This window comes from Symphodus melops (genome assembly GCF_947650265.1).
Source record: "Symphodus melops genome assembly, chromosome: 15".
Taxonomy (NCBI): Eukaryota; Metazoa; Chordata; class Actinopteri; order Labriformes; family Labridae; genus Symphodus; species Symphodus melops.
The window spans coordinates 52,542-78,943 of record NC_136705.1 but is presented as its reverse complement, the minus strand read 5'-3'; the positions used below and the strand labels follow the sequence as shown (position 1 = coordinate 78,943).

At 42.0% G+C, this 26,402-nt stretch overlaps 1 protein-coding gene across 1 annotated transcript; it reads right to left on the bottom strand.

The window, feature by feature from the left end:
- Window positions 1-1,285: 1,285 nt before the first annotated feature.
- On the bottom strand, window positions 1,286-13,009 carry opn3 (opsin 3). Its single transcript, XM_079362967.1, has 4 exons — window positions 12,579-13,009; window positions 8,177-8,496; window positions 2,355-2,606; window positions 1,286-1,969 (listed from the first exon to the last, which is right to left on the bottom strand). Exons 1-4 carry the CDS (start codon window positions 12,901-12,903, stop codon window positions 1,697-1,699), a joined length of 1,170 nt encoding a protein of 389 aa, XP_079219093.1. The 5' UTR covers window positions 12,904-13,009; the 3' UTR covers window positions 1,286-1,696.
- Between the last annotated feature and the right edge of the window lie 13,393 nt (window positions 13,010-26,402).

Here is a 26,402-nt window from a genome sequence, read left to right as displayed (position 1 = left end):
CCACACAGCCTGCTCATCACCATGAAGATGGAAGAGAGATAAACACAGAGGACGGATACCTTAAAATAGCATTTCTTTATTGAATCCGTTCACAATCAGGTCCGTGTCTGTGTGGTGAAGATTTTTTTTTACAGTTTGGTACCAAGCACAAATGGTCTAATCCATATCACAGCAGGCCTCTACAGACGAGGTCCTTATAACACATACATGTGCTCCTATGACTACTTGCTACTACATCATTATGTACTTGAATCACGCCCTATCTAAACCTCCTTGGCTGACACTCGATGATGAACGGATGTTAAAGCTGCGTTCAGACCAAAGCCGAGCACATTCACCTGCTTGTGTCATAGGTGGTTTCATAATATCCTCCAGAGGAGCACACAGCTCGCTAAATTCTTCTGGCACTTTCCTGTAGCTGTGTCCCAAAGAAAGGCTGCATCCTCGGTGACCCATTAAACCTCTGACTTCTCCTGGGACCACAAGGTGCATCTTGTGCAACCTTTGTGAACCAAAATATCCAGAGGTGCCTTCCAGTTAAAAAGAAATACTCTTTTAAATAGTCAAAAATCAAGCAGAACAAATGACAAAAGCAGAAGAGGCCGTGAAACTTTAAATTATCTTGAAAATAATCGATAAGACATTACGTGACGTCAGTTATGTTCGCTAGTTCTGGTGCAGCTAAGCGAAACTCTCAATCCTAATCCTTCAAAGTGCTTTGATTAGTCAGAAGATAAGAAAAGTGCTATACAAGTCTAAATCTATTTACCTTTGCAGGCTGGGAAATAGATACCTGTCCATGTAAATGTAGTCACATGACTGCTGACCCCAAGCTAACAGGGCAGAGCACTGGCTGCTGTGTTTTCTGTATCAGGCAGAAGAGAGAGCCTCTCTTACACAATAGAGAACAAAATTATATCTTCAAATAACTTACACAGTTTGAGGAGCAAATAAACCTCATCGTTCAAAGAAATAATTCAATATTCTGTGAAACCTCAGCACATGTTGAAGAAAAAATGGCAGAGGAGATACCTGCACAACAATTTTGACTGGCAAAAAATACAAAAAGAAATCTAATCTAGCCTCTTGAACTAAGACATGAGGGGTCAATACATTATATGTGTCTCCCTACCGATTGATATAATGCTCAAACGTCTCAGTCTTTGCAGCAGAGATCATAGTCAAGAACTGAGACTTTAGACACTCTTTTCATTCACCTTTTTTAGCACAGTCACATTTCTGTGCAGGATTCTCCTCTGCTATTTTATTTCACAGCCTTAACAATGCTGTGGTGTAACTGAGGGACAGTTTCACTGAACAACCACATGGTTTACTGATCATTTGTTAAAAACATCAGCTTTTGACCAGACACAACTTCAGCTGTAGAGACCTGAGAGATGCTAACACATCTCATAACATCACATAGCATCTCTAAACTTCAGGAATTATTTAAAAAAGAAAGTGTTTTAAGTCGAAATAACATCTATCTCTATGCTACTTCTGTTAGCCCAAATATAGTTAGCATCAACAACTTTTTACATCGTTTCATGCTTAAAAAATGTTTCGCACCAAAAGACACACCTACACGTGCAGACCCAGAAATGTCCAGAGAGGTCACACAAGGTAATTTTGGCTTGGAACTGTAGGACCTAAGGCGAGTGGTGGGGGTTTGTGGTGGTGGTCCAGTCTTTGTGGATCACAATGGCCTTACTTGGATGAAATTAACCTCTCTGGACTCTGCAGTCTTTGACGTTACATCCATCGGATCGAAGTCATGGCTAGTGATGATGAAGACGATGGAAGAAGAGCTGAACGTCACCCTTTTTTTGGGTCGGTCCCTGCTGCTGTACTGCCTTGACACAACGATGGGTCGAATGGGACGCTGGACAGGAGCTAGGGGGCGCTCTTTGAGGCTGCACTGCAACCAAGAAAGCCGCGAGCAGAGCAGCTGTGTCAGGCAGCGGCGGAACTGTGAAAATCAAAAGAGGATACAAGGGATGAAATATCACACAGAAACACACGCACACACACACACACACAGATACACACTCGAAGATGAAGTATTATCCGTTTGAAATAGATCCTCTATTAATGAAGAAGTTGGTCCGGCGGAGAAATTAAGTTTTGACCGACACACTCATCCTGCTCCAAATGCAGCAGTACAGAACCATGGCCCGATGAGAAGTCATTGATTTGCCCTATTTGTCCACAGAGAGTACAGCTTTGGCCACTGGAGGGAAACGCATCAACTGAAGGCCAGGATGAGGCGGATCACCCCTCTACTAGACTTTAGTCTAGTGATACTTAAACCGATGGCATCCTCACCCTTCAGTTCCTTCAAACTTCAAAGTTACCTTTCTGCTCATGAACACGTAGATGAGCGGGTTGTAGGCCGTGCTGGACTTAGCAAAGAAAGAAGGGATGATGGCCAGGGTGGGAGAGACCATGCTCTTCCTGCCGAAGGCCTCCATCATGGAGACTACGGCATAAGGCGTCCAGCACACCAGGAAGCAGGAGATCATCAGGAAAAACATAACAGCCACCTTCTTCTCGTAACGCAGGATCTTGATAATCTGGGCTGTCTGGAGGTCCTGAATGGAGCGCAGCTGCAAGAAACAGGAGAGAGAAATGTCTTACCATGAGGGGGACACTGGCCTGATGTGGGGATTGACTGTGTAACACCAGTGATGGTCAAGACAGAAACATCTAACAAGACACAAAACGTCAGTTTCCGAAAAAAAAGAAGAAAAAGGGACGAAGCGTGTGTGTTGCTGCAATAGCCTTTAAAATAAATGTCATAATACGGAGGGTTTTCCCACTAAGATCAATAGAATTCAATTACATTTGAAAGACAGTACAATAAACAAAGGCACTGTGTTCTGCAATGAACTGAACATGCATAATTACTGCATAGAACAGTGGCAACATATGCATTTACTAAGCTTATGTCTTGAGGGGCTGAAAAAGAAGTTGCATTTCTAAAATATTAACTTGAAGTAAAAAAAGAAAGAAAAGTGCTACATTGAAAGAAAGCCAACTGGGGAATGATAGGATTTCAGGGCAATTCATGGCTATCCCAGCCACCCCTAACTCCACCCCTGAGTCCCATCAAGGTAAGATCAGTGGAAATCTTATTTTCACCAAACAAAAAGCACAATATTTTTTTGTTGCAGGACTTGTATCCGTTATGAACCTTGTTTAAAGGAGCAGTCTGTAACTCTGACCCCGAGTGTTTAAAATGAGTACTGCAGTCTAAACTCTAATCATCACAGAGAGCTGTCTCCCTCCCTCCTCTCACACAGGTCAGCATGTGGTGAACACTGTAGCTTCAGTGTTTAGCCAGCTCTGCATGTGGTGAACACTGTAGCTTCAGTGTTTAGCCAGCTCTGCATGTGGTGGACACTGTAGCTTCAGTGTTTAGCCAGCTCTGCATGTGGTGGACACTGTAGCTTCAGTGTTTAGCCAGCTCTGCATGTGGTGGACACTGTAGCTTCAGTGTTTAGCCAACTCTGCATGTGGTGAACACTGTAGCTTCAGTGTTTAGCCAGCTCTGCATGTGGTGAACACTGTAGCTTCAGTGTTTAGCCAGCTCTGCATGTGGTGGACACTGTAGCTTCAGTGTTTAGCCAGCTCTGCATGTAGTGGACACTGTAGCTTCAGTGTTTAGCCAGCTCTGCATGTGGTGGACACTGTAGCTTCAGTGTTTAGCCAGCTCTGCATGTGGTGGACACTGTAGCTTCAGTGTTTAGCCAGCTCTGCATGTGGTGGACACTGTAGCTTCAGTGTTTAGCCAACTCTGCATGTGGTGAACACTGTAGCTTCAGTGTTTAGCCAGCTCTGCATGTGGTGGACACTGTAGCTTCAGTGTTTAGCCAGCTCTGCATGTGGTGGACACTGTAGCTTCAGTGTTTAGCCAGCTCTGCATGTAGAGACACTGTAGCTTCAGTGTTTAGCCAGCTCTGCATGTGGTGGACACTGTAGCTTCAGTGTTTAGCCAGCTCTGCATGTGGTGGACACTGTAGCTTCAGTGTTTAGCCAGCTCTGCATGTAGAGACACTGTAGCTTCAGTGTTTAGCCAGCTCTGCATGGGTCTGTAAAGCTTTCTGCGTTCTAACCTCTCTCCATGTTTCAAAAGCATCTCCAACATTGATCCTAGTTTGAGCAGCTTTCTGCTGCTGGAGCTTATTAGAAACATGCAGAGGGGCCTTTCACCTGGAGCGAGGCACAAGACAGGGCTGCCCGCTGTCCCCTCTGTTATTCTCATTGGCTATTGAGCCTCTGGCAGAGGCAATCAGGTGTGCGGACAATGTTTCAGGTGTGACTCTTGGCTGTACTGTACATAAATTGGCCCTCTACGCTGATGATGTAATTCTCTTCCTGACTCGGCTGGAGACATCTATCCCTGCCCTTGTTTCGATTATTGATGCCTTTGGCAGTTTCTCTGGTTACAGGATAAATTATGACAAGTCAGAAGCCTTGCCGCTTGGGGACTTTGGCGATAAAAGTGCCCTGGTTGACTTCCCCTTTAAATGGTCTGACACTGGTTTTGTTTACTTAGGCGTTAAAATCTCTGCCAATCTGAACGATTTATATAAACTTAATTTTGCACCCGTTATATCTGTTATAAAGAGTGACTTACTCAGGTGGTTTGACCTCCCTCTCTCTTTGTTGGGCAGAGTCAATTTAATTAAAATGAACATCCTTCCAAGGATCCTATACCCAATGCAGATGCTCCCGCTGAGGATTAATAAATCTGTGTTTTCCGATATTGATAAATCTATCTCAAAATGTATTTGGCATGGGAAAAAGCTGTGTCTTAATTTCAAAGCATTGCAGTTGCCAAAGGAAAGTGGTGGTGTGTCGATGCCAAACTTTATGTTTTACAACTGGGCATGCCACATGCGCATTGTGTCAGAGTGGCTGAGTCATTTTCTCGTCTCGCGACAGGAGACTGATATTGATTCCTGGCAGTGCCCCTCTCTGTCTCTACTCAGCCTCGTTACGTGCGAATCCTCCTTGCTTCCACTCGAGGTCCAAAGTAGCCCTATTTTAATGAACACAATTAGAACTTGGGAACATATTCCTTTGCTGGTATGATCTCGGTATCAGAGTTGTTGCTGATATGTTTGAGGCTGGAAATCTTTTATCATTTGAACAACTTAAAGACAAATATGGTATTCCTTCTAAACATTTATATGGTTATTTACAGGTCAGACACTTTATTACCAGTCTTGACTTTCCTGAAGCTGAGCCAGTAGCCTCTGCCTTGGACTCACTACTGTTACAGTCCCACCAAAATAAAAAACATATATCCCACTTTTACAGGAAATTGCAGTCCCTCAATACATTTAACATTAATAAAATTAAAAGAACATGGGAGAGAGACCTTGGAACTGAATTTGGTGAGGAGGCATGGTCCAATGCTGTGGAGTCAATAGGGAAAACCTTTGTGTAACAGACTAACAGAGAGCCAGTTCAGGATCCTTCATCGGCTGCACCGTGCGCCCCAGTCCCTCAACATTTTTGATTCTAATATTTCTCCAATTTGCATCAAGTGCAAGAAAGATGTTGGGTCATATTTTCACTGCCTTTGGAGTTGTCCTCTGATATCAACATTCTGGGAAAAGTTTTCACAGGAAATTAACTTAATTCTCGATAAGAATATACCAATAAATCCTGGTTTATTTGTCTTAGATCTTTCAGAAGAGAAGCCCCCTCTAACACGTGCCCAGCAAAAACTTCTAAACAAGCTTCTTCTTTTAGTGAGAAGATGCATTTTATTCCAGTGGATCAAGCCCAGACTTCCAACTATTAATCAGTGGTATGGGGAAATTTTTAAAGTCTTGCCTATGGAACGCTTAAGTTTGGTACTGAAGGGAAACGAGAGGTTTTTCGGTAGGTTGTGGGAACCATTCTTGAATCATCTCCCTCAAGGCACAGCAGACCTGTTACGCAGGGGATGCTGTGGAGTAGACTGGCGCCCTTCCTATACCTCTGCAGATACTTAACGCTCTGTGGGTGTTGCTTTCCACAAGCCTGTCTATGTTTTATATTCCCTGTATTCCTTGTTCCATGCTGAATGTCTGATACCTGTGATATGGATCTGTTCATGTATGGTACTGCTTCGGATGCATTTTGTTTTGTGTCAATTGTCTTATCCCAGGTGATCTGTAACTTGCTCATACGAGTCCTTGCTGTCATGTGTGTTTATTTGTTCTGTTTGTTCAAAAATTTAATAAAATTTATAAAAAAAAAAGAAATTAAAAAAAAGAAACATGCAGAGGCTTTTTAGCTCGGGTACAATCACTTCTATCTGAAGCAGTTCCACTGCCCGCTTCCATCGCTGCAACACCTGTCTTTCATGTCTGATCACAGAGGAAGAGAGCAGCTCTCTGATTGGTCCTTTAATGGAGATGAAAAAACGTACATCAGATCTTCAAAGTGTCTTTATGTGAAACTTTTTCCTTGTTTTCTTTGTCTTTGTTTGTGGAAGTCTCATAATATGATGCAATAATAGAGTGGTATAGTGATGACATATTTTTTTTGGCCAAACTGAAAGAAATGGAGCTGGTGGTTCCAGCCAAAGGGATTTTTGCATTGGATTTTGGATCAAAACAGAAAATAGTCTCTGTGTCAAACACACGTTTCTGATGCATAGCTGTTTTGTTCAGCTGGATAATCTTTACAGATGAAAACCATTTATATGATGTTTGAAGAGTTACTGCAGCTGAGAGAAGTAAAAAGCTAACGTTATGCTATAACGAACTAAACCACGGTCAGTTTATTATGACGTCACAACTGTTATGCTTCATCGTTCTAATCAGTGATTTTGACAAGCTAGCTAAATGTTAGCTTAATAAGTTGTTTATTAACCTAATATTCAGTGAAAACCATGACTAGAGGCTGTAAGGAAGATTAGTGTTTCGTTTATGTTTTATTGTCTTTTTAAAACCTTGCATGTGGGGGCGCTGGTGGCGCAGCGGCAGTGCGCGCGTCCCCATGTATTGAGGCTCAGTCCTCATGCGGGCGGCCCGGGTTCACGTCTGGCCTGTGGCTCCCTTCCCCGCATGTCTCTCCCCACTCTCTCTCCCTGATTTCTGCCTCTATCCACTTTCCTATAATAAAGGCAAAAAAGGCCAAAAAAAACAAAAAACCTTGCATGTAAGGTGTCCTTGGGTTTTTTGAAAGGCGCCCTGAAAATTATTATTGTATTATTATTATTTTTTTAACAAGAGTCTTTATTCACAAATCAAGCTTCACCTTCTGTACATACTGTTTGTGTTAGATAAACAGAACAGAGACAAACAAAAACAAACCATGAACATCTCTGCAAACAGACACCTTGATAATACACAATTAAAGGTTCAGAATACACTACAATGTCAGGTTCAATAAGATATTAGTGGGCTCCACCTCTTTTCGAACAAATCAATAGTAAGATTTAGCTTTGCCGTTATTTTTTCCATTGTATACACCTTCACTATTCTTTCCTTCCAGTGACATACTGTGGGAGGTAGAGGTTTGTACCAGGATACAGTTATAATTCTTTTAGCCACCAGTACAAGAACTTTAAAGAGATACATTTTTTCTTTACTTAACAAATTGCATGGGAGCACTCCAAAGACAAAGACAAGCGGCTTCCACTCAATGTAAATATGTAGTATATCAGAAAGTTCCCCCCTGATTCCTTCCCAAAATGTTTTGAGTTTTGGGCGGTCCCAAAAAATATGTGTGTGGTCTCCAATTTGACCACATTGTCTCCAACACAAATTCGTTTTGGATTTGTCAAATTTATTATTGTATTATTATTATTATTATTATTATAGTGAAAGAGTTCGCTATAAGAGTGAAAGAGCGGCGTGATGACGTTTAATGGCTCCATGACAACCATTGTAGTTTCAGCTAGCTACTTGTTAGCAACCACTGTTTTAAGTATGTGTAAAAACAAGCTTGATTTGATTAAAAAAAGTTATTGTCTATAACTCTCAGTTGTGGAAAAATACATTTATTCTGTTTCCACTTATAGTATGAGAACAGTGATCAGTTTTCCTCGTCATCTTTGTTTACTTCCCAGATTTGCATCAGCTGCAGTTGCCCCCCATTCATGAATCTGTATGTTGATTCTCCAAACTAATCATTTATAAAGTATACAGAACAGAAAAAAAGCATGTCTTACCATTTGCACAGTGTAGAGGATGTTCCCATAGCAGTAGATCATAATTCCCACAGGCACAAAGAAGCAGGCCAGGAGGAAGAGGAGGATGAAGGAGGCATCATTTGGGTCTTTCGAGGCCCAGTCCAGTGAACAGCCCAGCCGATGGATCTCCAGCGTGTAGCGGTTCCACCCCAGCAGAGGAGCACCTGTCCAGGCCAGAGAATACAGCCAGATGTGGGCCAAGGCCCGCCATGCCCAGGGGAAGTCCACCACTTGCGCATGGACTACTCGGATGTAGCGCTCATAGGCCAGGGCTGCCAGAGTCATGATGGAAACAATGCCTGGCAACAAGAAAGGTGGGGGGATGACACACAGACACGAGTAATGCAGAGAGATAAGTGCAGGATCTGGGTCAGTGGCTACTCAGTGTCTATTTGGAGTCAATGAGTTTCATCACGCATTCTGAACATTGCATTAAAGTATTTTGTCAGGAATCCTTGAAACCTTAAAAAGACTCACACACACTTCTGAATCCTGCATCATTCTTTTCTACACTCAACTTACGTGTTTATAAAGTAATGGCATATGCAATTGATATCAAAGTGCTTGCATTTTTTATGTTCTTCTAGTTCATCAAAGATTACATGTGCAAGCCTGAGTCATGTTACATTGGCCAAAATCAATTCTGCATCTCAAATCCAATGGATTCATCCAATGACAATCATCCAGTACCCTTTATTCATTCATTTGACTAGAAGGAGCAACAGACTCTGTGCAGTGACTCATTTTAGCTACCCTGCTCGGGTTTCACGAGGACGGACGGCTATTGACAGAACTGCCACGGCTCGTTGCTGCAGTCCCCATGGCCAGCGTGTCGGGCACACTGACACCAACCTCCTCTGAGTAATACGTCATGTCCCTGCAGAGGGCTGGAGGACACACAGAAGAGCTATGGGGTTATTTCTTTTACACTGTTACAAGCTGTGGAGCTGAACATGAGCTGAGCAATAACACATAAAAAGTTCATGTTTTCAATCTTTATGCATCAATCTTTATCTTCATATTTAAGTTAATGGTGCTGACAACGACAGACCAGACTCTACATTATTATTATTTATTTATTTATTTTTTAAGATTTATTTTTGGGCATTTTTAGCCTTTATTATAGAGGAAGGACAGTGGATAGGGTCAGAAACGAGGGAGAGAGAGAGCGGGGATGTACACGCAGGAGGGGAGCCACAGGTCTGACGCGAGCCGCCCGCGTGAGGACTGTAGCCTCGATGCATGGGGACACACGCACTGCCACTGTGCCACCAGCGCCCCCGACATTATTTAAACTCTTTATATTCTTAATTAACACAAACTTTCAAAGTTCCTTATCACACATTTTAAGACTTGGTTGTATTTGTTTCTGAGAAATGATTAATTAAACCTTTAGAAACATCAAGTGAAGAACTTAATGCTTCTCTGCAAACATGGACTATAAGTGTTTGACACACCTGGGGTCTAGGTATGCTCTGCTTGTTCGTTTGTATACTTTAAGTCTCCCATTGACTAAAAAACTTTTTTTTAATTTACCACAACAAACGGCAAGATCTACAACTGAACAGAGACAAGTAGAGCTGCAGAATGAGCCATTAATAACAATGTTTTCTGACCGTGAAGCTCACGATTCCCTAACTTATTGTGAGTAGTGTATTTACTTACATTGCAAGTTTTGTTACTGTGATCCTTTCAATCATAGTTTTTTTTAAGAGGGTTGTAAACCACAATTTCCCAGCTTGGGATCGATAAAGTAAATATATCTATCTATCTAAACAGATGAAGGATTTTCCAATCCAATCCACTTTATTTATATAGCACATTTAAACAACAAAGAAATGTCTCCAAATTTTGGTCATCTAACATTCGTAAATGAAGAAAGAACAGACTGAGCTCCCGTTAGTATTAGCAGCTTAGTATGTAGCCCCTCAAAGCAACTTTTACACCTTTAAATAATAGTTTTAAAGGTCAAGTTAATCGCAAAATAACCCTGTCCTTCCCCATCTTCACCTGTTTCTTGCAGTATGTAGCTCTGAAGACCTTTGTTTCTTAAAGAACAAGAATACAAGTTTGTTCACATCTGCTACCACTTTTCAAGACACAGTTCATAAATTCTGCCACCAGGGGGCTCTCAATCCAAACAATAACAAAAGATGATGTTGAGGCTGGTGGGGAATCACGGGAGTGATCTCTATTTGCTACTCCACCCACAGCCTGATGAAAATGAACTCCGAGTTGAACGTAGTCAAGACAGCCAAGGAATTGTATGTTTACAGATGAGCTAATGTGTCCAAGTATCATTTACACAACATTTTTATTACAGAACGAAAAACATGTTGTGTGTGTTATGGCGAACTCCACAAAAATATCCAAAGACAGTTAGGGATATTGTGAGGTCCTCAGTGGGGTTTTAATACAGAAGGTGTTTGTTTCACTTCACTAATTTTTGGGATAGGGAGTTAATTGTATTAGGGTGATAGACGCACCTCATTTTGTGTTTTCCACGTAGTCTCACTGTGTACAGTGCACCTTGCATATCAGGGCCAATGCAAAGACAACTATTTTCAATGTGGCATCAATTTCAATGTTCTGGGTTTATGAAAAGCCGTTATTGTTAGTAAGTCATTCACAGCTCGACTTTGGGAAGTCGGAGTGCCTCATATGTTGTGACCAGCATGTCCCCTGAACCCCATAGAGCACATATGGGACCAGCTGGAGCAGCGACTGGATGCTCGTACCCCACCCCCACGTGACCTGCCAGAATGGTGTGTAACACTTGTGGAGGAGTGGAACACATTGCCTCAGAACAACATCATAAGGTATAAGACGTTACTGTCAAGCTCTCACTAACTGGGGCTATATTTGTTATCGTCTAAATTGGTGGGGTAATAAATATTGCACTAATGAAAATGGTGCTTCTTCTTACTCATTAATAGAAATATTAAAGAGAACTACTTATTTCATTAACATTGAAACCACATAGGAAATCACTCATTTAAAAAACAATATCACTAACTTAATATGAGTAGTGTAGTTCTTTGAATATTTAGCGTTAAAGCTAAACACTGCAGACTGATTGGCTTTAGTTTTGTCAGCTTCATACTTAAAACAACATAAAGGTTTTCACCGCCACGTATCAGAGTTGTTGGGCACCCAGCTCTTTCCCAAATGCTATCATACTCTGTGTGACCTTGGGGGTTTTAACAGGATAAAAAATGTCGCACAGAGCGTGAGCTTATTTCTGCTGTCGAGCAACATGAATGAGAGGTAGGACAGTCTTCAGGATGTGCACATCTGCCAGGCGCATCCGATAGTGAGGGCCAGGAAACTACATCCTCTCAGTCTCAGTGTCAACAAAGAAACAAGGCATTACCATGTCTTTGGAATCAAACCATCGACTAACAAAAAACACAGACTGCGCAGGCATTTTCTCTGCAACGTATTAGAAACCTGATCAACACAGTCAGTGTGGTGATGCAGAAGGGCATGTTCTTTAGATCGTGTGCACAGATGATTACAGGACAAAGTAATGTATTTAGTTTGCTGATATATAAGCTAATGCCTGGAGGGTTTTACTCTAATGAGCTCATTATCACACTCCCATCCTCCTGAGCTTTATTTCCTGCAGGGTGGGACCTGAAGTGTGACCCTGACTGTTCATTCACACATCGCTGCAGCTCTGCACACTTACACTGACTATAAAAAGGACAATTACTGTATCTTACAGTCAAATGAGACTCTGCACAAAGACTTCACTTTGAATAAAAGACTCTTGAAAAAGAGAGAAGAAAATGTTCAGTAATGGGAAATGGATTCAAGGTCGTTAGTATGATGTTAAAGCATATCTCTTCATTTGAAATACCTGTTTAACGTGCATATATATATATATATATATATATATATATATATATATATATATATATATATATACATCTGTACCCTGTGGAGGAGCTTTTGGTATAATTGCATGCATGCAGAGATATGCTTTTAATCTAAATAAGACTTTGAGATTTTTTATCTTTTGTCAAAAAGTAATTACCTTCAGCTGATTAAACGGTTTTACACAGAACATATATAGTGTAATGAAGACATGATAAGTATGACAAATGCTCAAGTGAAATCAACAACAGAGCAATTCTATTGGACATTTGAGATGTATGAATTTAATTAGGACATTTCTGACTTTACTCAACCCTTTACTTTACTAACCCTAAATTAAGCAGTCTCTTCTAGATAAAGACACTATGAAAACGAGACACAGTAATAATATAGATTCCTGTCATATAATCAATATTATAGCATGTTTATGTGACAGTGACGCTTCCATCCTGATTTATTTTCTACATGTTGCTTTGAATAAATAGAGTTTGCGGGTCCTCACCGAACAGGCTATTGCTGAATCCGTCCCACACGCATGTCGCCTGGCTCCACTTCCATCCGCCTTGGAGGCACGCAGCAAAGGTGAAGTTTATTCCGATGACAGAAACGAGCAGATCACTCACACCGATGTTCACCAGCAGAAGGTTTGTGGGTGTGCGGAGCCGCTTGAATTTACAGTACAGGATGATGACCAGCACGTTGTTACAGAAGCCGAACACTCCGATGGTTCCGACGGTCAGAGCCAGAAGTTTGTAGGTTCCAGCTGCAAAAAGCTGATGATCTGAGTCCACACTTCTCCCGACTCTGCTCTCGTTTGCGGGGTTCATTGCGGGGAAGAAAACTTGGGCTCTAGCATTGTGCTCTGCGCGTGAAGTGAGGCACGAGACAGCCTGCACACGCTCCTCACAACGCGCTCCCCGCGCCGCTCATTCAATCAAGCTCGAGACTGCCGTTCCTCCAAACTGGGTCAATGGACCACTGTCAGCTGCACGAGCGATACACGTCATGTTTCCGACTTCACTTTCAGAATAAATCGTTTATAACTTAAACCCTTAATTATTCATCAGGAAAGTTGTCTTTTCACTGATGATACGGCAGTATATCAGTCCATAGGGACTTGGGTTGGGAACCGGAGGGAGGGTCGCCGGTTCAAGTCCTGATACAGAACAAAATGTGGAAGTTGTTTGCTGGAGAGGTGTCACACCACTTCTTGAGCACTGCCAGGGTGCTCTTGAGCAAGGCACTGAACCCCCACCATCTCAGGGGTCACATCCAGTGGGAGCACACTCTGACACCCCTCCATTAATGTATGTCCACAGGTCCAGCTTGTGCATGTGTGTGATTCAGGCCTGTGTGTGAGAAGCACGTCTCTACATAACCAGAACTAGAGTTTCCTCCTCAGGGATTACTAAGTACATACACAATAAAAAGAACATTTCTTTGACTTGGGAGCAACTGGGCACGCTCTGCAAAATGTATTGTAATTTGTGTTACTAGCTCATTCTATGATTTTATAAATGATTTGGATATCATGGGAAAACCAACGATGCAATGTTTTTTTTAACTATTTTGAATGCTGTCTGTATGTTGTAAGTGTAACTTCTGCAGGACTCCCTTCAAAAAGAGTTTTTGGGGACTTTTTCTGGATAAATAAAAATTAGCTAAAAAATAAAGTCATCCCGAGGTCAACAAGCTAATTTAAAAGTCTAGAAAACAACCAAAATCAAATTGTTGTCGTGCAAACAGAGTGAAGTCGTAGGGCTTTAATAAATAAGACGTGTTTTAGATTATATTTTCTAAGAATGTTTTTACCATGTGCACATTATTTTTTATTCACAGCGAGGCCGTATGTAAGCATTCCCGTGTTTTTTCATAAACAGGGACAACAATTAGCAACCTGTTCAGAGGAGGAAAGTTTGATCTCACATGCATCAGTATGAATATAATGAAATTTTCACACTTTGCATTGGATGTAATGAATCTGTACCTACTCAGGGCATCAAAAAGGGACTCTTCAGTGTGTCCGTACTGAAGCCAAAACCCTAACTCTAAAAATCATTAGGACGTGCATGCACCCTATGTACTGGGGCTATGGTCCTCAAAGCAAGCGGCGCAGGTTAATATCCCATCTGTGGCTCCTTTCCTACATGTCATTGAGTGTCCTGGCTCTAAAATACAGGCACCGTGTCTTTCAAAAACAAAAGACAAACACTGGTTTCACTCCAGTTGGTACGCATGATCATCCAGGACTGAAACATGATGACAGAACACTGTGTGAAAAAGAGGGGAGGGCCAGCATTTCCATTAATCTCTCTTTAGAGACGCCTCGCAATCCTCGAGTCACATTACAACTCAGGCTCACATGCTAATGGTGGCACATGACGACAGCAGCAGCTGATTGTGATGTGTATCTGCACCCTCAGTGACACTTCAAGGTGCTCAGAGACAGGCCATCCTCGTAGGGGGGGGGTCTGGGCAGGCCATCCTCGTGGGGGGGGGGGTTGTTTGGGCAGGCCATCCTCACCAACAGTCCCAAGGAACCTAAGAGAGCTCAGGAGCTCCCAGAAAAAGGAGAGGTTAGAATATAAAGATAGAGACAAGCAGTAATAAGATATGAAAGCTGGGAGAGAGAGATAAGAGATCCTGGTGCCAGTTCCCCCGGTAGTCTAGGCCTATAGCAGCATAACTATGAGCTGGTCCTAAGCCAGCCCTAACTATAAGATTTATCAAAAAGAAAAGTTTGAAGTCTATTCTTAAAAGTACCTAGTGTGTCTGCCTCCCGGACCCCGACTGACGATTCCAAAGGAGCCTGATAACTAAAGGCTCTACCTCCCATAGTACTTTTAGAGACTATAGGCACCACGAGCAGGCCTGCATTCTGGGAACGTCATGTTCTTGTTGGATAGTACGGTACAATTAACTCTTTAAGATACGATGGTGCCTGACCGTTTAGAGCTTTGTAGGTGAGCAGAAGGATTTTAAATTCTATTCTAGATTTTATAGGGAGCCGATGGAGAGAAGCCAATACAGGAGTCATGTGGTCCCTTTTCCTCGTTCTAGTCAGAACACGAGCTGCAGCGTTTTGGACGAGTTGAAGGGTCTTTAGAGATTTACCATAGCACCCTGCTAAAATAGAATTACAGTAATCCAACCTGGAGGTAACAAATGCATGAACTAGTTTTTCAGCATCATTTTGTGACAGGATCTGTCTGATCTTAGAGATATTACCAAGGTGAAAATAAGCTGTCCTTGAAATTTGTTTAATGTAGGAATCAAAGGACATATCCTGATCAAACAGAACTCCTAGGTTCCTAACAGTGGTACTAGAGGCTACGCTAATACTACTAAGGGCCGTCATATCATCAGAGAAAGTCTCTCTAAGGTTCTTAGGTCCAATCACTAGAACTTCAGTCTTGTCTGAGTTGAGCAGTAAGAAGTTTCTGGTCATCCAGGTCCTGATGTCCTTGAGGCTTCTAGTTTATGAAGCTGGTTGGTGTCTTCTGACTTCATTGATATGTAGAGCTGAGTATCGTCTGCATAGCAATGACAGTTCATGGAGTGTTTTCTCATAATACTACCTAGAGGAAGCATCTATAATGTAAAGAGAATCGGACCAAGCACTGATCCTTGAGGCACTCCATGGCTAACTTTGGTCTACATAGAGGACTCATCATGAACACACTGAGACCTGTCTGATAAATAGGATCTAAACCAACTTAAAGCAGTCCCTGTAACTCCAAGTCATTGTTCTAGTCTCTGTAACTCCAAGTCATTGTTCTAGTCCCTGTAACTCCAAGTCATTGTTCTAGTCCCTGTAACTCCAAGTCATTGTTCTAGTCCCTGTAACTCCAAGTCATTGTTCTAGTCCCTGTTACTCCAAGTCATTGTTCTAGTCCCTGTAACTCCAAGTCATTGTTCTAGTCCCTGTAACTCCAAGTCATTGTTCTAGTCCCTGTAAATCAGAGTCATTGTTCTAGTCCCTGTAACTCCAAGTCATTGTTCTAGTGTCTGTAACAGGATGTGATGGTCGATGGTGTCAGAAGCAGCAGTCAGACCTAACAGGTCGAGCACAGATAGAAGTTCCCTGTCTGAGACTAACAGAAGATCATGTGTTACTCTAACTAGTCTCAGTGCTATGGTAAACTCTAAATCCAGACTGGAACTCCTCTAACAGGCTGTTGTCATGGAGACAGTCACACAGCTGATTAGCTCCCACTCTCTCTAAGATCTTAGAGATTAAAGGAAGGTTAGATATAGGTCTATAGTTAGCTAGAGTTCCTGAATCAAGAGTAGGCTTTTTAAGGAGCGGTTTAATTACAGCTACTTTAAATGACTGGGGTACATAACCTGCTGCTAAAGATATATTGATCATATCTAGTATGGAGCTGCTAACTAGAGGAAAGACTTCCTTAAACAGCTGAGTTGGGATTGGATCTAAAAGGCAGGTTGACGGTTTAGACGCAGAAATAATTGAGTTTAGTTCTGAGAGGTTAATTGGAGAGAAACAGTCGAGGTTAGTATCAGAATGTGGAACCGTTTCTGCTGTATCTGAATTATAGGAGGAATCTGCACTAAGTAAAGGTAGTAAGTTGGGTTAACCCTAACCCTAAAAAAGCTGCTGAAATCATTACTGCTAAGGGCTAAAGGAATAGATGAATGAACTATGACTCTCTGTCAGCCTGGCTACAGTGCTGAAGAGGTATCTAGGGTTGTTTTTATTTTCTTCGATAAGAGACGAGTAATAGGCCGTGCGGGCCTGCCGTAGAGCTTTCATATATCTATTATGACTATCTTGCCAACTTAAACAAGATTCTATCGTTTTGGTGGAGCGCCAAATTCTTCAAATTTACGTGATGTTAGATTTTAGAGTACGGGTTTCTAAGTTGTACCATGGAGCTGATCTCTGTCGTTTGATTGGCTTCTGTTTTAGGGGAGCGATTGAATCCAGAGTAACTCTAAGTGAATCCACCGCACTATCTACAAACTGATCTAGCTGAGAGGGACTAAAGTGATTATAGGAGTTTTCAACTAGGTTAGAGGATGGAACTGAAACAAAGGCAGCTGATATAGCTTCCTTAAATTTAGCTACAGCATTATCATTTAAACTTCTAGAAAGCACTTTTTTATTAAGAGGAGTTAAGGTTGGTAAGAAGAAATTAAAAGTTATTAGGAAATGGTCTGATATCAGAGAATTTTCCAGAAAAACAGACAAACTGTTAATTTCAATATCATAAGCTAAAACAAGATCCAGGGTGTGGTTAAATGGATGAGTAGGTTTGTTTACACCCTGGGTGAAGCCAATAGAGTCCAATAGAGACATGAAAGCCGTGCTAAGACTGTCATTAACAACATCCACATATTGAAATCACCTACAACAATTATTCTATCACTGCTAAGAACTATGTGTGATAGAAACTCTGAATATGGGCCGGGAGGGCGGTAAACTATAACAACTAGAACTGGCTGAAAAGTTCTAGAGACTGGATGTGAAAGACTGAGTGCAAGACTTTCAAAAGAGGTATAATTCAGCTTTGGTGGAGGATTGATTATAAGAGCAGAATTAAAAATAGCTGCTACTCCACCACCTCGACCAGTGTCTCGAGCTATATGAGCATTCAAATGACTGGGAGGGGTGGATTCATTTAAACTAACATATTCATCCTGAGAAAGCCAGGTTTCAGTTAAACAAAGTAGATCAATATGATTCTCTGATATTAGCTCATTTACCAGGAGAGATTTAGATGCTAGGGATCTAATGTTTAGTAGGCCGCATTTAATTGTTACTTTTTTTTGCAAAATCGTATTTGTAGTTTTTGATTACATTTTTATGATTTTTTTCTTTATTGAGGTTGGGATTGCTTATATTGACAGGTCTGGGGTGGAGAACAGACACAGTATCTATAGTATAAGTAGGGTTACAGCTATAAGAAGATCTAACTGAGTTACAGTTAGATTTACAGTCACAAGGACAGCTATAGTGGCAGGTAAACAGATCTAAAGGAAGCGCAGAGAAGTGTGTAAGACTGCAGCTCTGCATCCTGGTCTGAACTCTGATGAGTTGTCAGGGTTTGGGACTAATAAACTCTGCTACGTTTCTAGATAATAGAGCTGCACCAACCAGAGTAGGATGGATGCCATCTCTAGCTAGCAGACCAGGCTTTCCCCAAAAGGACTGCCAGTTATCTATGAAGCCCACATCGTTTACTGGACACCACCTCGATAGCCAGCGGTTGAATGAAGACATGCGGCTATACATGTCATCACTGGTCAAATTAGGGAGAGGACCAGAGAAAACTACGGAGTCCGACATCGTCTTAGCAAAACTCCACACCAACTCCACATTAACTTTAGTCATTTCCGACTGGCGAAGTCGGGAGTCATTTGTGCCGACATGAATTACAATTTTATCAAATCTACGTTTAGCCTTTGTCAGCAGCTTTAAGTGAGCCGTGATGTCGCCCGCTCTGGCCCCTGGTATACACCTAACTATGTCCGCTCTGGCCCCGGGTATACACCTAACTATGTATACACCTAACTATGCCCGCTCTGGCCCCGGGTATACACCTAACTATGCCCGCTCTGGCCCCGGGTATACACCTAACTATGTCCGCTCTGGCCCCGGGTATACACCTAACTATGCCCGCTCTGGCCCCGGGTATACACCTAACTATGTCCGCTCTGGCCCCGGGTATACACCTAACTATGCCCGCTCTGGCCCCGGGTATACACCTAACTATGCCCGCTCTGGCCCCTGGTATACACCTAACTATGCCCGCTCTGGCCCCGGGTATACACCTAACTATGCCCGCTCTGGCCCCGGGTATACACCTAACTATGCCCGCTCTGGCCCCGGGTATACACCTAACTATGTCCGCTCTGGCCCCGGGTATACACCTAACTATGCCCGCTCTGGCCCCTGGTATACACCTAACTATGCCCGCTCTGGCCCCGGGTATACACCTAACTATGTATACACCTAACTATGCCCGCTCTGGCCCCGGGTATACACCTAACTATGCCCGCTCTGGCCCCTGGTATACACCTAACTATGCCCGCTCTGGCCCCGGGTATACACCTAACTATGCCCGCTGACTTCGCTAACTTCACCTTTCTGACTATGGAGTCTCCAATTATCAGAGTTTTTGTCTCAGTGGGTCACTGAGTGGGGAAAATGAGTTTGAAACATGAAGTGGTTGGTGGGGAGCCGTGAGCCTCGTTTTCTTACTATGCCTCCCTCGGACAGTAACCCAGCCACTGCCTCCCTCGGACAGTAACCCAGCCACTGCCTCCCTCGGACAGTAACCCAGCCACTGCCTCCCTCGGGCAGTAACCCAGCCACTGCCTCCCTCGGACAGTAACCCAGCCACTGCCTCCCTCGGACAGTAACCCAGCCACTGCCTCCCTCGGACAGTAACCCAGCCACTGCCTCCCTCGGACAGTAACCCAGCCACTGCCTCCCTCGGACAGTAACCCAGCCACTGCCTCCCGGCTGCTCAGGAGCTACCGGGGGAGATTTAACACTATGTCCGCCCGCACTGGCTACAGAAGGCTGGCTAACTACTGCTGCGTAAGATAACTGTGACTCTGACTCAAAGGTGCGGAGCCTGCTCTCTAACTCAGACACCCTCGCCTCCAGAGCTAGTAGCGAGACACAACAGGAAGTGATGCAATACGCTCACCCGTAGTACGTCAGGACGAATAGAAACACTGGACTCAGTGATTTCAATGATTTCTGTTTTTGTAGTTTCAGTGTCTGACCTCATTTGTCATTACCCTCAGGTTAATTCAAAATAGCAGCCAACAAACTCTCCAACAAAACAAGAGATGTGTGTGGGCTTGAGATGAGCATGACACACACACACACACACACACACACACACACTTGAGGAATGGTTAATTCTGCTGGCACTTGTCCACTGACGCACTTGTGATGTTGTCAGGTACTTCTTTCATGGCTGAAGACTCATGTTGATATAAATGCAATGACGCTATTGCTGTTGTATGTGGAAAGAAATGTTCCCCTTTGTTCTGCAAGGCGTAGTCAAAGGATGCCATGTCAACACAAATCATTGAATCAACTTCTTCATTAACATTGACCTCTCAATGTCAGCATAGCTTGCTGTATTTGCATCACATTGATCTGAGGAGGAGGCTCTAAACCTAGGTCTGTGTGGTCTGACCCCCATGGCAAACAAGGAGCCACAGTTCTATGCCGACATGTTCTATTAGTGACGGAGCAGTGTCAGTCATGCAGGGTTAACAGAGAGACGGACAGCCAGTGCTTTTGTGCCCAGGAAAAAGGCGAGGTGGACACATGGTGCCTAAGGCTGGCTGAGAGTCACATACACATAGGTCATCTCTTTATCTGCTCACACTGAATAATAAGTGAATTTTCTCTCAGTTATCCACTGATCGTTAACTTCAGATTGATTAAGAGCTTTAGGACGTTCTGTCGGGAGGCTTGTCCACGGCACGGACGCCTCCAGTGACTCGTGTTTGCATTAAACTGAGAGTTACGATTGACTTCTTTGACACTTTGTCTCCAAATACGCAACCAACAGACCTGAGACCAGGTCAGAAGACCTCCTATCTGTGAATTAATCAACATTGACAAACATTTCAAATTCTCTGGGAGAGAGCCTTGTGGTGAGAATCTTCAAGAAGCCAAAAACTGACAAGAGACTTTTTAGTTTTATCAAACTAAAAGACTTTAGTTTGTATATCAAATAAATGTCATTTCTGGTTTTCATATCTATGTATGTCATGTTAAAAGTGACAGTTTGATACAATTTTTTTAATATACGATCTATATTACTCAAGTTACATAAGAATTGTTTAAAAGTTAGTTCTTGGATTTAAACTGAACATCTTCCTCCAACCTCTTGGTCATTATTTTTTAAGGCACATACAACATTTAGACTCTGTATTACCATGTTGCATATCATATATAGAGGGTAACATAAGTGTATAAGCTTTTCTTACCTTATTTTCTTTTTCTCACCTTATTTTCCAGAATGTTCAGAGGTGACTCTCACAATGCCTAAACTCAGAATACTCAAATTTTGGTTAAATATGGTGATCCACCCTGAGCTGTTGAGCTGGACATCTTGCGTCAGCTTTGAGACCCTTGTACTGCTGTGTGACATCACTTCTACCGAACTGATTGAGATCAGTCATTCTGGCTGGCTGAACTTCAGGAGGACCAGAAGGTATAAATGCTGGACCATGTGGACAAATTTGACCAAACGACACAAACATAAGATCCTGTCAAAGCTTCAACCCTGAGGGAGAAAACTTGAAGGCTCTGGTCAACTCAGTCACTCCAAGTAGATATTTCTAAATATAAAATCCTCTGATCACATAACTCTTCTAATCACATTTTCTTTAAATCATTAAGATAAGATAAGATAATCCTTTATTCATCTCATGAGAAATTCACAGTGACGACTGTGTTGTGTTCAGAAGTGCAGTTTGTCAATACGCAAGGCAGGCAACTGCTTGAGCTATGTGATTACATCTGTGACAGAAGAAGGTCACTTAAACATTAATTATATTCCCAGTACATTATGCTTAAAGCTGCAGTAATTACATCTCAGGGACAGCACCACAGTGCTTGCTCGTGTGTGCTCAGAAATTACCTTTAATAAGACTCCACTCATCATTGTTTCTAATTTAAATGAGAGAGCGAGCGAGAGAGAAAGGAAGGGAATGGATGCTTTGATTGGATGCTTGACCTAGTTTATGAAACCCTGACCAGAGATAGAAAGCATGAGGGGGCATAAGGAGTCTTCTGTTAGCAGCAGAGGCTAATGAGCTGGTTTAACTAAGAAAATAGTCACAACTGCACAGAACAAGAAGAGGAAAAACTGTGAAAGAGTATGAATCAGCATGTTCATTGTTTGCACAATGCTCTCACTGGTTGTTCACGGGTCCCATGACATAGAAATAATTGTAAATCCATTTTGACCTGGAGAGTCACACATAACATCAACGACTTCATATGGAAATCTTCTACAGGGCTGGAAGGAAATAATTTTACAAAGAGTTGAGGAGAAAAATGTGACTATATGTGTTCATACCATAGACTGTACATGCCGCTCACCTGAAAAAATGTCAAAGGAGTTTTTCAGTGTGTGACAACTGGAGGTAAAATACTGTTTAGAGGGTTCTGATTGAAAAAGTAAGTGGCTGTTTGGCATTATGGAGCTGTTGTTGTAGCTGTTTGTCAGGAGGCTTCAAGTTGACCCAGGTCAAGCGGTTTTCATTGGCTGTTAAACCAACGCACAGGCAGCCCTCCCCTGGCAGCCCTGCAGTGTTCTGCCAGCTGGAAGGCATCAGAAGAGCTGACCTATCAGAGGAAAGAGGGCAAGTGGGAGAGGGGTCCTAAAGAGACAGTAGCTAAAAAGAACTGTTTCATTAAGCTCAAATGAGGGTTTTTACTGACAACATTATAAGATGTATAAAATAAAAAAATCATACAAAACTACTTTATAGGTTTCACAGTCTGAAGACCTGAAGGGTTAGAATGAGAATACGGGCTCATTAAGGGTCATAGCCTGGTGTTAGGTTGACTGACAGTTAGCTTGAGACAGCATAGCGTCACCATAAGCAAGCTTCCAAAGCCGCCTTTCAGTCGATTTCTATTTCTATTTCTAGCGCTAGAGAGAGAGAGAGAGAATAAAAGATACATGTTTGTGTTAGTGCTGTCAGGCTAAAAAAATAAAATTAATTACAGGATTTGTATTTAATTAATCTAATTAAGCTCATATCTGTTTAAGGTGCCCAAATAAAGAATTCAAATTTCATGACATTACATAATTGTAGTGCACAACTAATAAAATGAAAATGATTGAATAAAAGGTTTTTATTGAAAAGAAGTTCTTTACATAATATGACATTTCAATTCATATGCCTTTTAATCTTATATTTATGACTTTTTTTTTTAAAGATTTATTTTTGGCATTTTGCCTTTATTATAGAGGAAAGTGGACAGAGGCGGAAATCAGGGAGAGAGACGGTGGCGTCAATACATGTGGACGCGCACACTGCTGTGCGCCACCAGCGCCCCCATAATTATGGCTCTTTTATTAAAATTGTTCAAATCTTATGAATTCTACGTTTTTATTGCATAATCTCACAGCCTTTCTCTATCTCACAAATCTTTCATCGGGGAAATGTAGAACCTGGGTCTTTGCAGACACACAGTGAGCTGGTTCCCGGGTTTGGGTTTTGGTCCTGGCTGCTGTCCTCGTCTCCACCCTCTTGACTTTATAAATGAACCGAGCTCCGTCCTCCAGCGGAGTTTGTGCTGCTCATGAGCTGCTGAATGGACGCAACATTTTCACCTCAGTCCTGCTTTGTTTGGTTTGGCTCACAAGGCATGTGTGAAGTGACGTGCCACAGACAAGTATGGGTCTTTCAACGGGCAAGTTTGAAATGCACATTTCTTACAGTCTATAGTTCCTGGGTAAAATTTGCAGTGATTTTTTTATTCAAGGGTGCTATAATAAATCTTGTGCCAATTTTTATAATGCTTTAATTTGCAATGTTATTAATTAATGTAATTAATGCGTTAAAGTTCTAGTTTGTGTATGTAAGTATTGTTGCAGAAAACAAGTGTCACAGATGTAAACTCCAGAATGTCCAGTCCCTTATTCAGACATTATTATTGACTCGCTGGTGTATAGTCGTCAGAGAGAAACAGCAGTAGAGGCTGGTTATCGGATGCTTCAGCTCCCCTGTGGAGGTTTCTTTCTGGAGGCTTTCAGAAGGTTTTGTTGTCAGGCTGGTGACTGGTTCTCAATACAACCAGAGTTAAACAGCCTGACCAGTGTTGTCAGTCAGAGGAATGCAGACATGGTTTTTTTACAGAAAGATTAAACAAACTCCACAATATTTTAATATTTTTCATATGAAATAAACATTTTTGTAAGTGTAAGGATCCATTGGTTTAATGTTGGAATCGTCCATCAGCCCTATCCTGGCAAATAATGTAGCATGAACCTATGTCAGTATCCAGTGTTTATCTGTTGTGTCATATCAATTTAATGCTAGTGCACTAACGAATGAGTCAAAGACAAGGTCTGTAATTGGGGAAAGTAAGTAAGTAAGTAAGTAAGTAAGTAAGTAATGTTTATTTATAGAGCACCTTTCACAGATAAAAGATCACAAAGTGCTTTACAACAATAAAAGGGGATTAACAGTTCAAAACAGAAACAGCAAAACAAACATACAATATGTAAAATAGATAAAAGAGTAGAATAAAACAGCAACTGGTCAATCAAAAGTCTGTCTAAATAAAAGTGTTTTTAACTGCCTCGTAAAAATTTCACAGGAGTCTACCGATCTCAAAGTCACCTGCTGGACAAACTCTGATCTGTTTTTTTTTTTTTAAATCTTTGATATATAAATAGAGATGCACTGATACCACTTTTTTGCAAACAGAGTACAAGTACTTACATTTAGGTACTCATCAATTCCGTTTTCAGCACTTATTAATGCCACTGAAATGATGTCACAAATAACATTACATTAACTTCAATTTTTCTCGTGTCTAACTCTTGAATCATAAGAACAGGGTCAGGGACCCATAGGAAAAAAGTCAGGGACTCCTAAGAATCATGAAACATCGGACATATCATCAGTAGTGTACCTTTGAGTCACAGGGGGTTTCGGCCTTTTAAAACTAGACACCCTCATTAAAAGTGCCCAGCAACAGGGTGATCAAACCTAAGCTTGCATCTCATGCCCAATCATGAGAATTGCCAAGTGGTTTAAATGGTGCAGCTCATGCCACATTCTTTCCAAACACAAAGGAAGTGGTGGTAGATCTAAGGAGGAGGATCCCCTTGTTTCCATCTAGGGGATCACTGTGGACACTGTGAAGGATTACAAGTACCTGAGAGTGTACAGTACATAGATAATAATCTGGACTGGTCCAAGAACACCACCGCCGTCTACAAGAAGGGCCTGAGCCACCTGTACTTCCTGAGGAGGCTGAGGTCCTTTAATATCTGAAGGACAATACTGAGGATGTTCTCTGAGTCTGTGGTGGTCAGTGCCATCCTGTTTGTTGTAGCGTGCTGGGGCAGCAGACTGAGGGCGGCAGACTCCAACAGACTAAATAAACTGATACACAATGCCAGCGACGTGGTGGTGGTGGAGCTGGACTCTCTGATGGCCGTGTCAGAGAGGAGGATGCTATCAAAGCTGCGTGGCATCTTCGACAATGTCTCACAGCCACTCCGTGAAGTGCTGGTCAGATACAAGAGCACATTCAGTGCTTAACTGATCCCCCCCAAATCACAACAGAATGTTACAAGAGGTCATTCCTATCTATGACCATGAAACTCTACAACTACTCCCTTTAAGAGTCTCACACTCGGACACTGGACTATTGTTGTATGTTCCATACTTTAAGTCACTTTTACTTATATATGCTTTATTCTATTTTATTTTATTTTATTTTATATTCTAAATTATTTCTTTACTTCTGTTCTGTGTTTTTGAGCAACGGTAACAACCGATTTCCCCCTTGGGATTTATGAAGTATCACTGATCATGTTTCTGATACACTGTCAGAATATTACATTAGCATGTGATGGTTGAATATTTCCCATACAAAAACATTTATAATCTATGATCTGAGAGGCTGATTGTTGTAGGAGCAGAAGGCAGAGGTTGTTTGGTCTCAGTCGTATCTGTCTATGTATCCTCAGCGTGTTTTCTCTCGCCTTGAGACAGATAGTGTTTCAAAGTGGTGTAATAGATTTTTGCTTCTTTGCTTTCTGCAAACACACATTTCTCTGGCCTTACATCTCTCCGAACAGATTGAAACTCATTTTAATTTTTTTCAATACTGCAAAATGTTTGAAGTCAATAGAAAATAACATCACAAATCTGCTCTTTCAGTAGATTCCATGAAGCTGTTTTTATTTTTGCTGTTTGTTGTTTTTGTTGATGCACTCCACAGTCACAGGTTTGATGTTCCCATAGACAATCATAGTGTTCAGACACCCAGTGGGACCTGTCGATATCAGCTGTCTATTTTCTGCTCTTCACAATCAGCCTGTCTGCCCCATTCTGGGCTCAGCAAGCTCATGCAAGTCAGCTGCATGCTTTATAAATCTGCCATGTAAGTGAAAGGATGGTGACAACTTCTCTGCCAAGGTCATCTCATATGTCGATGAATCACACACATGTCCATGTAATCTTCAGTGTCCTGTCTTGTCATTCTGATCATTCATAGATACATTGCCTCCAACTCATACAGTCATGTCTATCCCTTAACTGCCCGCAGAGCACAATCTCAGTCTGCTCTAAAATC

What these genes read in the sequence shown, in the direction of transcription:
- opn3 (XM_079362967.1), bottom strand. Translation starts at nt 12,903, where the DNA reads ATGAACCCCGCAAACGAGAGCAGAGTCGGGAGAAGTGTGGACTCAGAT. An exon ending in ATTCAGCAATAGCCTGTTCG is followed by an intron (nt 8,497 to 12,578) that starts GTGAGGACCCGC and finishes TCTTGTTGCCAG; the next exon opens with GCATTGTTTCCATCATGACT. An exon ending in TCCTCTACACTGTGCAAATG is followed by an intron (nt 2,607 to 8,176) that starts GTAAGACATGCT and finishes TGTTTCTTGCAG; the next exon opens with CTGCGCTCCATTCAGGACCT.